Here is a 12,208-nt window from a genome sequence, read left to right as displayed (position 1 = left end):
CGGTATCCGCGACCGGCTGGGTCCGCAGCCTCCGGGCGAGGACCCCCAGCAGGGCTGCCCGGCCGAACGCCCGAAGGACCCCGCGGGGGCCGCGCAGGCTAGCTATCGCAGTGCCTGGTGGCCGGGCTCCGCGCTGGAGGACCAGGTGACTCCAGACCTGAACTCCGGCTGGGCTGGGGTTCGAACAGCCCTGGATCTGGGGAGCGCTTAGGTCCTGCTTCGAAGGCCAGGAGTCGCGCGGCTGTCGGCCCGGAGAAATGAGGGCCCGCGAGGAGAGGGGTTGGTGTCAAGAAATGGGGCTGAGAGCCTGGTGGTCGGGGAGGTGGGCCTCAGGTGTCGGGGTGAGGGTAGGGGATGGGGAGACGAGACAGAGTTGAGGGGTTGCAGGCCCCCGCGGCGCCTGGGAGGAGGGGGGCTCGGTCACTGCCCTCCTGGAAGCAGAGGAATGGGCGCCTCAGGCGTGGAGGCGAATGCCCAGGCAACTTCTGTAATTTGTGATTCTCTGATAGAGGAAATTTAAAGTTGAGCGATTTTCTTGACCTGTCAGCATTTGGGTTGTTTTGTTTTGTTTTTTTAAGATTTTATTTATTTATTTGACAGAGATCACAAGCAGGCAGAGAGGCAGGCAGAGAGAGAGGGGGAAGCAGGCTCCCCGCGTCGCAGAGAGCAGGATGCGAGGCTTGATCCCAGGACCCTGGGATCATGACCTGAGCCGAAGGCAGAGGCTTAACCCACTGAGCCACCCAGGAGCCCCCAGCATTTGCTTTGTGTTGTTGTTTTTGTTTTAAGATTTTATTTATTTATTTGACAGGCAGACAGGCAGAGAGAGAGGTGGAAGCAGGCTCCCCGCCAAGCAGGGAGCCCGATGCCGGGCTGGATCCCAGGACCCTGGGATCACGACCTGAGCCGAAGGCAGAGGCTCTAACCCACTGAGCCACCCAGGCGCCCCCCCCCCCCCCCCCGCATTTGTTTTAAAGACTGTCTTTACTTAGCTGACATTAGGAACCACATCCTTTCCTGGAGAGCCCCTGGCAGCTTGGCCTTGCAGAAGCTGAAGGAGGTTCGTTTGGTCGTTCGTTCATTCATTCATTCATTCATTCAACAAATACTGGTGAGAGGCAGCTATGTACTAGGCACTTGGCATAGGTACTGGGAATAATATGATGAGCAAAACAGACCCCTGCTTTAATAGACCTGACCTAACGGGTGGAGACATAACTGAAGAAAATGTCCAAAAAGCTATATATAATAGTGGAAGCCAGCTAAGAGCTAGTGGGTAAATAGGAGGTTACCAGAGGAGGCACATTCTGGACTGTGGAAACATCTCAGGCAAAGGGCTAAGGAGTGCAGTGATATAATTAGATTTGCATTTTTCCTTCCTTGGTTGCTTAGCAGAGAACAGATTGTAGAGGCTGGCAGGAGTAGAAATTGAGAGGCCATGGAGGAGTTTCAGGAGTCCCAGGAGGGTTGATGATGTCTTGGACTGGGGTGGTGGCCCTGGAGAAAGAGAGGAGACTCGTGATGAGTGTGGATGTGGAGTGAGGGTGGGGAGGGATCAGCGATATCTCTCCCTAGATTATGGTGAAGATTTGGTTTGCTTTTGGGTTACTCACAACCTGGGATATTAGGGAGAGTGGGTTGGCTGATCTTGAGCCAGTTAAACTAGACTTAGTTTTTTGGTTTGAGGGGAGCATCCAGCTGAAAACTGTAGAAAGGACATGAGTAGGGGAGATCCTAGCACTGTCTTTGACATGACTGTCAGACTTTCAGCCTTAGAGAAATGAGAACATTGTCCATACTGACCCTGTGTGTATTCATGGAAGCCTTCTCCATATTTGTTGGTAAATTTAGGAGCTCTGCCGGATAATCTTTTGAGACCTAGTTCTTGGTCCTGATCAAATGATCAATTTCTCACATGTGAATAGCATTTCACAGTTGGGAGAGATCTCAAATTCTTAGTCCAGTTTATTTATTTTTTAAAAACTATTTATTTATTTGAGAGAGTGAAGAAAGAGAGAGAAGGAGCAGGGGGAGCGCAAAGGAAGTGGGAGAAGCAGACCCCCAGCTGAGCAGGGATCCAGCCATGGGGCTCAGTCCTGGGACTCCAGGATCATGACCTGAGCCCAAGGCAGACGCTTAACCAATTGAGCCACCAAGTGCCCCATCTTAGTCCAGTTAAAAAAAAAACAAAAAAACTTTCATGTTCTTATATCATTTCCATAACTATTTATTGAGCTCTTACACCATGCTAGACACTAGGAATACAAAGATGGACAGATACGACTATCTAGGTTCAGTTAGTCAGTTAAACTGACCTTTGTTGTGGCACTGTTTCGGCAGCTTCAGATACGAAACAATTACAGCTGGCCCTGGACCTTGGAGTTGCATGTCCACAAGCCTTGCCATTGAGGACAACCGAGTGTATTAAAGGATTTGATTTGGGCAGGGGAGATCCTGACCTATCTGTAAGATTAGATAAGAGATAGTATATATCCGGCAAACTTCTTTGCGGGTATCCTGGCAAGGTCCCAATTCTTGTCCATCCAATCTTCCAATTCTAGGATTGATGGGAGCACACTGTGGGATAGAAGACCTTATGAAAGGTAACAGTTATTGTACATTTGTGGCCAGGCTGTTTAGCAATGTAAATTATAAATCCTCAAAAACACAAAGAAAAGTTAGGAAGTGAAGGGAATATTGGCAGGGACAGGCAGTGTCTAAACTTGAATTTCTCCTGAATAGATAACTCCTTTGTAGGTAACTGCCACAGGCTTTGGGAGTGAGATCCCTGTGGGCTTGCAAGGCAGCGTGGCTCTGGAGTCGGGAGGGTGGGGAAGACACCACTGATAGGTCCCTAATCCAGCTTTCTGATGGCAGGAGTGAGATGACCTCGATCTTGCGGAGCCCTCAGGCTCTCCAGCTTACTCTGGCCCTGATCAAGCCTGATGCTGTTGCTCACCCCCTGATTCTGGAGGTAAGAAGGAATCGTAAACCTCTTACTGTATACCGTGGGCCCTGCATCTCTTTCTGGTGCCACAGGGCCACTTGTGAAGACTGATAGCACAGTCCTGTGCGAGACACAAAGCTAGGAGCTGTGGATTTTGACCCTAAGAAGACTATAAAAATCTACTGGAGAATTGGGGCAGATTAAAAATATAAGGATCCAATACAATAAGAAGAACCAAACCTCAAGACAGTGCATGTATATTAGTTTTCTGTTGCTGTGCAACAAATTACCACAAACTTACAGCAAATTGCCATAAACTTAGCAGCTTAAAGTAACATTTATTATCTCACAATTCTAGAATTTAGCGGTCCAGTAGGCTCAGGTGGGTTTTTCCTCAGGGTCTCAAGGCTAACGTCAAGGAATCAGCTGACCAGGTACTTAGCTAGAGGGTCTGGGGAAGAATCCACTTCCAAATTCATTCAGGTTGTTGGCAGAAATTGGTTCCTATGGTTATAAGACTGAGGTCCCCATGTCCTTGCTGGCCTTCAGGCAAGGACTGCTCTGAGTTTTTAGAGACCACTCACACACATTACTCATCTCATGGCTCACTCCATTTCAAGATAGCAGCAGTGTATTTAGTGCTTCTCACACTTTAAACCTGACTTCTCCTAGCCAGATAAAACTCTGCTTTTAAAAAGCTCATGTGATTGGAGCACCTGGGTGGCTCAATCGTTAAGCATCTGCCTTCAGCTCAGGTCATGATCCCAGGGTCCTGGGATCGAGCCCCACATCAGGCTCCTTGCTCAATGGGTGGCCTGCTTCTCCCTCTCCCACTCCCCTTCTGTTCCCTATCTCGCTGTGTCTCTCTCTGTCAAAAATAAATAAAATCTTTAAAAATAAAATAAAATAAAAAAATAAAAAGCTCATGTGATTAACTGGGCACCTCTGGATAATCTCTGTTTTGATTAAAGCAAAGTGAACTGATGGGTGCCTGGCTAGCTCAGTCAGTTGAGCACCTGACTCTTGATTTCAGCTTAGGTCATCCTCTCAGGGTCATGGGATCTAGTCCTATGTTGGGCTCCACACTCAGCGGGGAATCTTTTCAAGATTCACCTTCTCTCTCTCTCGCCCTCTCCCTCTGCCCCTCCCCAAAAATCCTCTCTCTAAAAGAAATAAATAAATCTTAAAAAACAAAGCAAAGTCCACTGATGGCAACCTCAATTACACCTGCAGAATCCCTTTTGCCATGTAATGTTCCAATCATATTGCTTCATATTCACAGTCCTGGAGAGAAGGGTGCAGAATCTTGTTGATACTGGGGGAGGGTCATTGTAGGGTTCTACCTACAATAGTTCTATAAATACTAACTGAGCAGCTCTGCTAGGTGAGCTGACTGTGATGCAAAGGAAGACCAGAGCAGTCAGAAATGGTGGCATGCACGTGTTGGGACCTGGCCATGCTCAGAGGAAGGGTGGACTTCAGTCAGTGCATGGCAGGGGCAGATGTTCCACAGAGGGAAATACTGAGGCAGGAACATGTGTGGTGGATCTGGGGGCCACAGGAAGGCTGGGCCAGTGGGACTAGAATTGGAAGAGGTGGAGGGCAAGGAAAGTATAGCCTTGAGCCCTGGGCTAAAGTAGTTGTACCTCATTCTATGAATAAGGTTCTGACCAGAGTGTGACATGTAAGTTATGGTGTTTTTAATCTGTCAAGTGTGATGGTTTGGAGAGAGTTGGACAAACTCAAGGCAGGACCACCATCAAGAGATTTTTATGATGGTCTGAAGGGGGGTCGTGTGGGTTTCTGCTCAAGGAGCTGTAGGAACAGAAGGGCAGAGATGCACTTTCTGCCCCCTGCACCCGGCAGGGCTCATGCTCTGGCCATGTGACCGAAGGTCTTTACCTCACCTCCACCATCTTTCTCTTTTGACCTGACAATGGGACAGACCCTCATGTCCCGGGCTCTGATGGGTCCTCGTGGTTCTTGTGGTTAGCCCGGGTCTCCTGTTCACTCATATGGTCCCTTTGACCAATTTTTGTCTTTGATGTGATGTTTATCCAGGCTGTTCATCAGCAAATTCTGAGCAACAAGTTCCTTATTGTACGAATGAGAGAACTTCTGTGGAGAAAAGAAGAATGCCAGCAGTTTTACAAAGAGCATGAAGGTAGGATCAGCAGTCCTCTGAGTGGGAGGCTTCTCTATCCCAAGACGTACGCAAGAGAGATTTTTACCTGGATGCTCAATGGCAGGCTGTCTCTGACCTACCAGTTGTCAAATTGCAGCCATTCTAAAGTCTTGCTTTATATACAAACTTTCCATGATTATCAATCTTTTAAAACTGGGTAGCTCAGTCAGTTCAGTGCCTGACTCTTGATTTCAGCTCAGGTCATGACCTCAGGGTCATGGGATTGAGCCCTACGTTAGCTCCCCACTCAGTTTGGAGTCTGCTTGTCCCATCTCCCTCTGCTCCTCCCCCCTGGCTTGTGCTCTCTTTCGCTCTCTCATTCTAATTAATTAACTAATTAATTAAATATTTTTAAATATATACTTTTTAATTATTTTAATTAACATATACTGTATTATTTGCCCAGGTGTACAGGTCTGTGAATCGACAGGCTTACACACTTCACAGCACTCACCATAGCACATACACACCCCAATGTCCATAACCCAACCACCCTCTCCCTACAAATATATATATTTTTTTCTAGGAGGGTTCCACTTCCTAGTCCCAACCAGAAATTTAGTCTTATGTCTTGATGATATCAGTAGTTAATAGTGAATGTTTACTCTTTTAGACATTGTCCTAATGCTCATGGTTGCACTGAATTTTCTCTAGAGCCCTATGACATAGATGTTGTTAGGTCTCCAGTACACAGATTAGGAACCCAAGTTAGGGAAGTTAATAACCTACCTGAAACCACATACGTTGTAAGTGACAGGGCCTGGATTCAGACCCAGATATGTCAGACTCCAAAGTCCTCTAAAAGAATTTTTATTGGGGCACCTGGGTGGTGCAGGTGGTTGAGCTTAGGTCATGATTTTAGGGCTGTGGAATCAAGCCCCATGTCAGGCTCTATGCTCAACATGGAGCTCCCCTGCCCCTCCCATCTGCACGCTCTCTCTAAAGTGGATGAATATTTTAAAAGATAAAATAAAATAAAACAGCTTTTATTATTCCAAGTAAGGAGGCAGAAGTACTAAAAGTTCTCTTGGGCACCAGTGTCTTGATGAAGTTACTCTCTCTTTGCAGGGCGTTTTTTCTATCAGCGGCTGGTGGAGTTCATGGCCAGGTAATTCTCATTTTCATTTCAGCATCTTTATGCACCAAGATTTACCTCCCCCTGCTCCCTAAATTTGTTGATTTCATTTGACACTCTTTCAAGTTGTAATCATTGTTAAGTGTCTGAAGAAACATGGCTTGGGACCATGTCTAAGCCAACACCGACCTGGTAGCCACCTGTCCCATGATGGTTAGTGGTCCAAGGGCTATAGAATAATATTGTGAATGCTACTTAACAGCTCTGCTGACCTCTGTGGCCTTTCGTGTACACCCACAGTGGCCTTCTATTACCTGCAACTTGAAGCAGCATGGGTACTTAGCTAGAAAAGCAGGGTATCTCTCAGGATGTAGTGTGCCTTTATTCGTGCCCTGCTCATAGTGCACCCTACTCAGCCCCACAGCCAGATTCTTGACATGTGTTCCTCCTGTACATAGCGGGCCAATCCGAGCCTACATCCTGGCCCACAAGGATGCCATCCAGCTCTGGAGGACGCTGATGGGACCCACCAGAGTGTTTCGAGCACGTCACGTGGCCCCAGATTCAATTCGTGGAAGTTTTGGCCTCACTGACACCCGCAACACAACCCATGGCTCTGGTGAGTCTGCCTTCCCTATCCTCAGCCACATATAAGGGAGGATGGTTTGCCATTGGTGCTCAGGCCATATGGTGGAATTGAGAGCCAGGTAACCTTGCTGTGAACTTCCCTCCCAATGGCCTTTCTGGCCCCTGTGGCCTGCTCAGCAGATGTGGCCCCAGGACTGAGGGCCTAGAGGGCCTAGAGAACTAGAGGCTCAGGTTTCTGAATCTGATTATAACTGCCTCTTGCCTCTATCCTATACTCCCTAGAAGAACCCTTTCTCTTTCTTACCTCTCCTTATAGACTCTGTGGTTTCAGCCAGTAGAGAGATTGCAGCCTTCTTCCCTGACTTCAGTGAACAGCGCTGGTATGAGGAAGAGGAGCCCCAGTTGCGCTGTGGGCCCGTGCGCTACAGCCCAGAGGGAGGCATCCACTGTGCAGCCAGACCAGGAGGCCCAGGACCAGCCTGACACAAGCCTGTCGGTCTGTGAAGACTGGTAGCATTTCCCAGCCTTTTCTTGGAGACCTCCTGGGACCAGGGAGGCCTGGGAATCATGGCACCATCTCTGTAGGCACCGCAGCCACCCGAGGACCTAGCTTCTCACTGCCACCTGCTCTAGGATCTAGCTCTCTATCTACCTCTTTTCAAGAATGTTCATGGGTGATTCAGAGAAATAATGGCTCCTCTCTTTGAGAACTATTCGTCTTTCTCAAGGAGCTTGCCTAACTGACATGCCTGGAAAATGCAGTGACTCTCTATAAGCACCATTTGGCCTATCTTTCTTAATAAAAGTCAGCGTTCTACTAAATCCTAAAGGCTAAGAGCACTGTTCTAGGTGTTTTCTCTCTCTCCTTAAGTGAAATAATTAAACCTGTCCCAGGGATGCCTGGGTCACTCAGTTGGTTAAGCATCTGACTCTTGATTTTGGCTCAGGTCATGATTAGGTCATGGGGTCAAGCCCCATGTCGAGCTCCATGCTCAGTGCAGAGTCTGCTTGAGATGTTCTCTCTCTTTCTTGCTCTGCCCCTCCCCCTGCTCTCTCTCTAAAATAAATTTTAAAGAACAACAACAACAAAACTGTTCCAAACCCAGTTCCTGGTCTATGCTAAATGGAGAGAATTGTGCAGAAATCTCCCAGAAGGTTCACACACAGTGTGCATCTTGTCTAGTGCATAAAAGCACCCAGTGACAGAGCTGAGTGTGGGCCCAAATCCATGCTGTGTACCTGGCATAAGTCTGCCTCTTATGCCAGGTGGAGGAGGGCACCTTTTATTTGAACAAAGGTGTTTCTACCCAGTAGAGGCATGTTTCTATGACTCACTTTTTTTTTTTCTGATTGCACAAAGCCACTAAAGTTAGCCACATCTGTGTTTTAGATGAGGATAACAGCTGCCTATTGCTGCACTACAAATCACCTCACAATCTAGTGGCTTAGAACAATGATTTATCTTTATGTGTCTCTGGATTGGCTGGGTGATTCGGCTGGTCTCACTTGGATTCACTCATGTGGCTGAAGGTAGGTCAAACATGGTTTTTTATCCTGAGCTGCTTCATAGCATAATTGTTTCAGGGTTCCAGGAGGATAGAGCCCCATTCACAAGCTTATCAAGCTTCTGTTTATATCATGTTTGCTAATATCCCATTGGCCAAGGCAAGTCCCGTGGCCAAGCCCAGCATCCATGTGGGAAGAGACTAGGTAAGGGCATGGGTACTGGGAGGTGTGAATCACTGGGGGGTCATTACTAGGGCAATCTACCATACAGGGCATAGTGAGGAACCTTGAATTTATATGGAATTTGTGAAAACAAGTATTTGCACACATTAACGAAGGAGATGAAGAAATAGCCTGAGAAGGAAGGAAAAATCCAAGGATATGTGCATCAGGAAAGTCAAGAGGAGAGAGTGTTTCTGGAGAAAGAAGCAATGTTGAATATTATCGAGAAGTCCAGAATGATGAAGCCTTTTAAATAACCTCTAATGTGGCAGCATGGAGGTCACTGTGACCTTGGTAAGAACAATGCCTCTGTGCCAACATGGGGGCTACCTTGCATGGAAGATAATGGGCTAAAGCATTTATAGTGTCATGCTACCCTGGGGTTAGAGTGGGATGTCTGGGAGTCAGAGAATCTTCTCACATCTGAATCTATAAATGTATCTGCATGTGCTCCCCTCTTCTCTTCCTGTTACAACATAGGAAGTGTCCTGCTTTCCATTAAGCCTTCTATGTGCTCTGAACCCCACCTGGCTCTTTTGGTTTTCTGGTCTCTACTGCACTTTCACCTCTCTCTGCTGAGTCCCTTTGAATTCAAATATGTTTTGAAAACATGTTTGGGTAATTCGGCATGGAGCCTATTTAAAATTTAAAAAAAATTAAAAATAAATAAAAGCAAGCCTTAATACATCATCTCCTTCATGCCACTGTCCCATATTTCTGCTCACCTTTATAGCAAAACTCTGAGCAGAGTAACTTAGAACAGCAATGACCAGTGACTTTCAGTCTAGACAAAATGTAGATGTATGTAGACCCATTTACCTCTGCCCCTCCCCACTAAGTACAACTGTAAACCTGAAAATCATGCAAGAAACAATCAAGGAGAACTCTGAAAAGTTCTCCAAAGAAGAACTGGTTTGAGACTTCCAGACTAGAGGAACAACACAGTAGCAGGGCATCTTGGGTCTCCCTACACAACAACACAAGGTGATCCAGAATGGGAATTTACCAAACTGTAACCTGGAAACATGACAGGCCCATCTGGCCTATTCTTTCCCATAACTAAACAGACTAAATAGGAAGTCCAGCTTAAAACACCAAGCAAACTGACAAAAGAGAATTGATCAGGAGTGCCAGCTATCAGTAACCAGCCAAGGGAAGTACTCTCTTTCCTAGCCAGGTTTGAGGCTACCCTCCCTCATGGAATCATACTAACATGGTGAGGTAGCACCCACAAGAGAGACCAAAACAAATGCCCTAAGTCCAAGTTCTGTGACCAAAGTTAGACCTCTAAGTCAAAGTCAAAGGTAAGTTCCAAGAGCCAAGTCAGTCCTATATCTGAGTTTAATGTCCAGGACAAGTTGAATTCCAAACTAAGGTTCCAGTTTAAGACCCAGGTCCCCCAGTCTAGGTCTAGGATTCTGGTTCAGATCAACATTCCATGTCTAAGGTCATGTCCTGATGTAGGTCTGATTTCTAGGTTCGAGGTCTGGACATGAGGTCAAAGTCTCAGGTTAGAGGTTGAAGTTCAAGTAACATTTCCAAAAAACCAAGTCTGAGGACAGGTCCAACATCATGGATAGAGTTCCACAGTTGAGATTTGATGTTCAAGTCCAAGGTCCCAAGTCTATGTCCAAGGACCAGTTTGAGATCTAAAGGCCAAGTCCAAAATCCAGGCCCAAATCTGAGGTTCCACATGCAAAGTCCAGGTCCAGAGTTTGAGGACAAGGTCTTTAAGTCTACAACATATCAGGTCAAAGTCTGGGTCCAAAGTCCATGTTCATTTCCAAAGCCTAGGTCCAACATAAGTATCCAGGATCAAATGCAGACACATACTCTACATTCAGGTCCCAAGGGCAGACCTAAGTTTAAAATATTCAGTGTTCAAGTCTGAGGTCCAAGATACAATCCTAATATCAAAGTCCATGTCTAAGGACCAGGTTTAATATCAGGACTAATTTACAGACCAATTCCACATCCAACACCTACAACAAGGTTCAGGAGCAGGTCAATGTGCATTTCCACAGATAATATCTAAGATCCAGATCCAAGTCTAGGTCCATGGTCCAGGTCCAACATCTATGTTCATATTTGAGGCTCAGGTCCAGTGTTAGTGTTTAATGTCAAATCTAGGTCCAAGTTCACAGTCCAGATTCAAGGCCCCATGTTCAAGGTTGAGGTACACTCAAACACTTCCAAAGTCCAGGTCAGGTCAAGACCCAAAGTCTGGATCCAAAGTTAGATCCAGTGTTGTGGTTCAAGGACCAGGCCCAAGGTCCAATTCTAGGTGCACTTCCCAGGTATAAGCTGAGTCCAAGATCTAGATTAAATCCATCTCTAAAGTCCAGATTAAATATCTAGTACTAGGTTGAGTTCCAGCTCCAAGATCCAAATCCAAGTTCTAGTCCCAAGGTCACATATAATCCATTCTGAATTATAGGGCCAGGGTCCAGAAATAAGGTTCGTCTTTAAGGTCTGATATTCACATTTGAGATCCAAATCCAGGACAGAAGCCTAAATCTAAGAACTACATCCAGGTCTGAGATACAAGATGAAAGTCACTTTCATTGCCAAAACTCACTGGTAAGATTCAAAATCTTGTTCATATGTGCAAGTCCAGGCCAAAGATCCAACCAAGTGTAGGCACCCATTTTTAAGGTAAGGTCTGTTGTCCAAGAAAAAGCAAGATTTGAGATCCGGCGTCACCTGGGTGGCTCAGTTGGTTGAGTGTCTGACTCTTGATTTTGGCTCAGGTCATGGTCTCAGGGTCTTGGGATGGGGCCCTGCATCCAGCTCTGCACTCACCATGAAGTCTGCTTGTCCTCCATTTGCTCCTCACCTGCTCTCTTTCTCTGTCTGTCTGTCTGTCTGTCTCTCTCAAACAAATAAAAAGAATCTTAAACAAAACAAAACAAAACTTCAACTGTTCCTCCCTGGGCAGGAACTTCTGTGAACCGCAACTGTCTTTGGAGTGTTTGCCTCCTTTCCCCATCCCTTCTTCCACTCACAATCCTTTATTCTGAAGATCTCACAAAACCGTGAGCCTGTCATTGTAGAGATTGGGCCGTTAGAGACCTGATTTCAATCCCTTTTCAAGAAAGGAAGGGGTGGCTTCAGTCAATTAAGTGTCCAATTTTTGATCTCAGCTCAGGTCATGATCTCAGGATTCTGAGATCTAGTGTGTCAGGCTCCATGCTTAGCAGGGAGTCTGTTTCTCTCCCTCTGCCTCTGTCCCACCCCCTCCCCACCCACTCACATGCATGCCCATGGTCTCTCTCTCCCTAAAAAAAAAAAAAATGCAGACCCAGGAGGGAATGATTCTTGACTGGAAGGAACCCAAAGCTATCTGGCCTGGATGTTTGTCACCTCCGCATCTCTTCCTGTGATTCCTGGATCTGACAGTGGTCTCACTATGCCAGGCCTCTGTGGTGTCTCTACAATGTCTGTGTGGATTTTAATAGAAAACAAACATTTTTTCTTTCCTTTATGTTGACCAAGAGGGGCCATTTGGGCCCTGGATAACACAGGTAAGAGGTAACACAGGCAAGAATGGCTCTGATTCAAAGAGCTTTAGCAGCATAGTGAGGACAGATACAAGTGTGCGGCTAAAAGACTGGACACAGAGATCGGGGGCGCTGTAGAGGCACCATGAGAAAGCCCCGAAACCTGGTATTGTCAGGCTGATGTG

General features: G+C 46.5%; 1 protein-coding gene across 7 annotated transcripts; it reads left to right on the top strand.

Annotated features, from left to right (window-relative positions):
* Positions 1-5: 5 nt before the first annotated feature.
* On the top strand, positions 6-9,222 carry NME6 (NME/NM23 nucleoside diphosphate kinase 6). 7 transcript variants are annotated; one of them, XR_009350693.1, is made up of 7 exons: positions 6-279; positions 2,878-2,974; positions 5,009-5,111; positions 6,201-6,240; positions 6,666-6,826; positions 8,186-8,325; positions 8,640-9,222. XR_009350693.1 is itself a non-coding variant. In XM_059160790.1 (6 exons), the coding sequence occupies exons 2-6, from the start codon at positions 2,885-2,887 to the stop codon at positions 8,242-8,244; spliced, it is 453 nt and encodes a 150-aa protein (XP_059016773.1). In that variant the 5' UTR covers positions 6-279; positions 2,878-2,884; the 3' UTR covers positions 8,245-9,222. The 7 variants fall into 7 exon arrangements, 5 of the variants coding, with proteins under 5 accessions (XP_059016773.1, XP_059016775.1, XP_059016771.1 ...); XR_009350692.1 differs by having other exon boundaries at positions 8,573-9,222; XM_059160790.1 differs by having other exon boundaries at positions 8,186-9,222.
* The last annotated feature ends 2,986 nt before the right edge of the window (positions 9,223-12,208 follow it).

Source organism: Mustela lutreola, chromosome 2 (genome assembly GCF_030435805.1).
Source record: "Mustela lutreola isolate mMusLut2 chromosome 2, mMusLut2.pri, whole genome shotgun sequence".
Lineage (NCBI taxonomy): Eukaryota > Metazoa > Chordata > Mammalia > Carnivora > Mustelidae > Mustela > Mustela lutreola.
Note: the sequence above shows the minus strand (reverse complement) of the source record. Positions and strands in the feature narration are given on the sequence as shown.

What these genes read in the sequence shown, in the direction of transcription:
- NME6 (XM_059160788.1), top strand. Translation starts at nt 2,885, where the DNA reads ATGACCTCGATCTTGCGGAGCCCTCAGGCTCTCCAGCTTACTCTGGCC. An exon ending in CTCACCCCCTGATTCTGGAG is followed by an intron (nt 2,975 to 5,008) that starts GTAAGAAGGAAT and finishes ATGTTTATCCAG; the next exon opens with GCTGTTCATCAGCAAATTCT. An exon ending in CTGGTGGAGTTCATGGCCAG is followed by an intron (nt 6,241 to 6,665) that starts GTAATTCTCATT and finishes TCCTGTACATAG; the next exon opens with CGGGCCAATCCGAGCCTACA.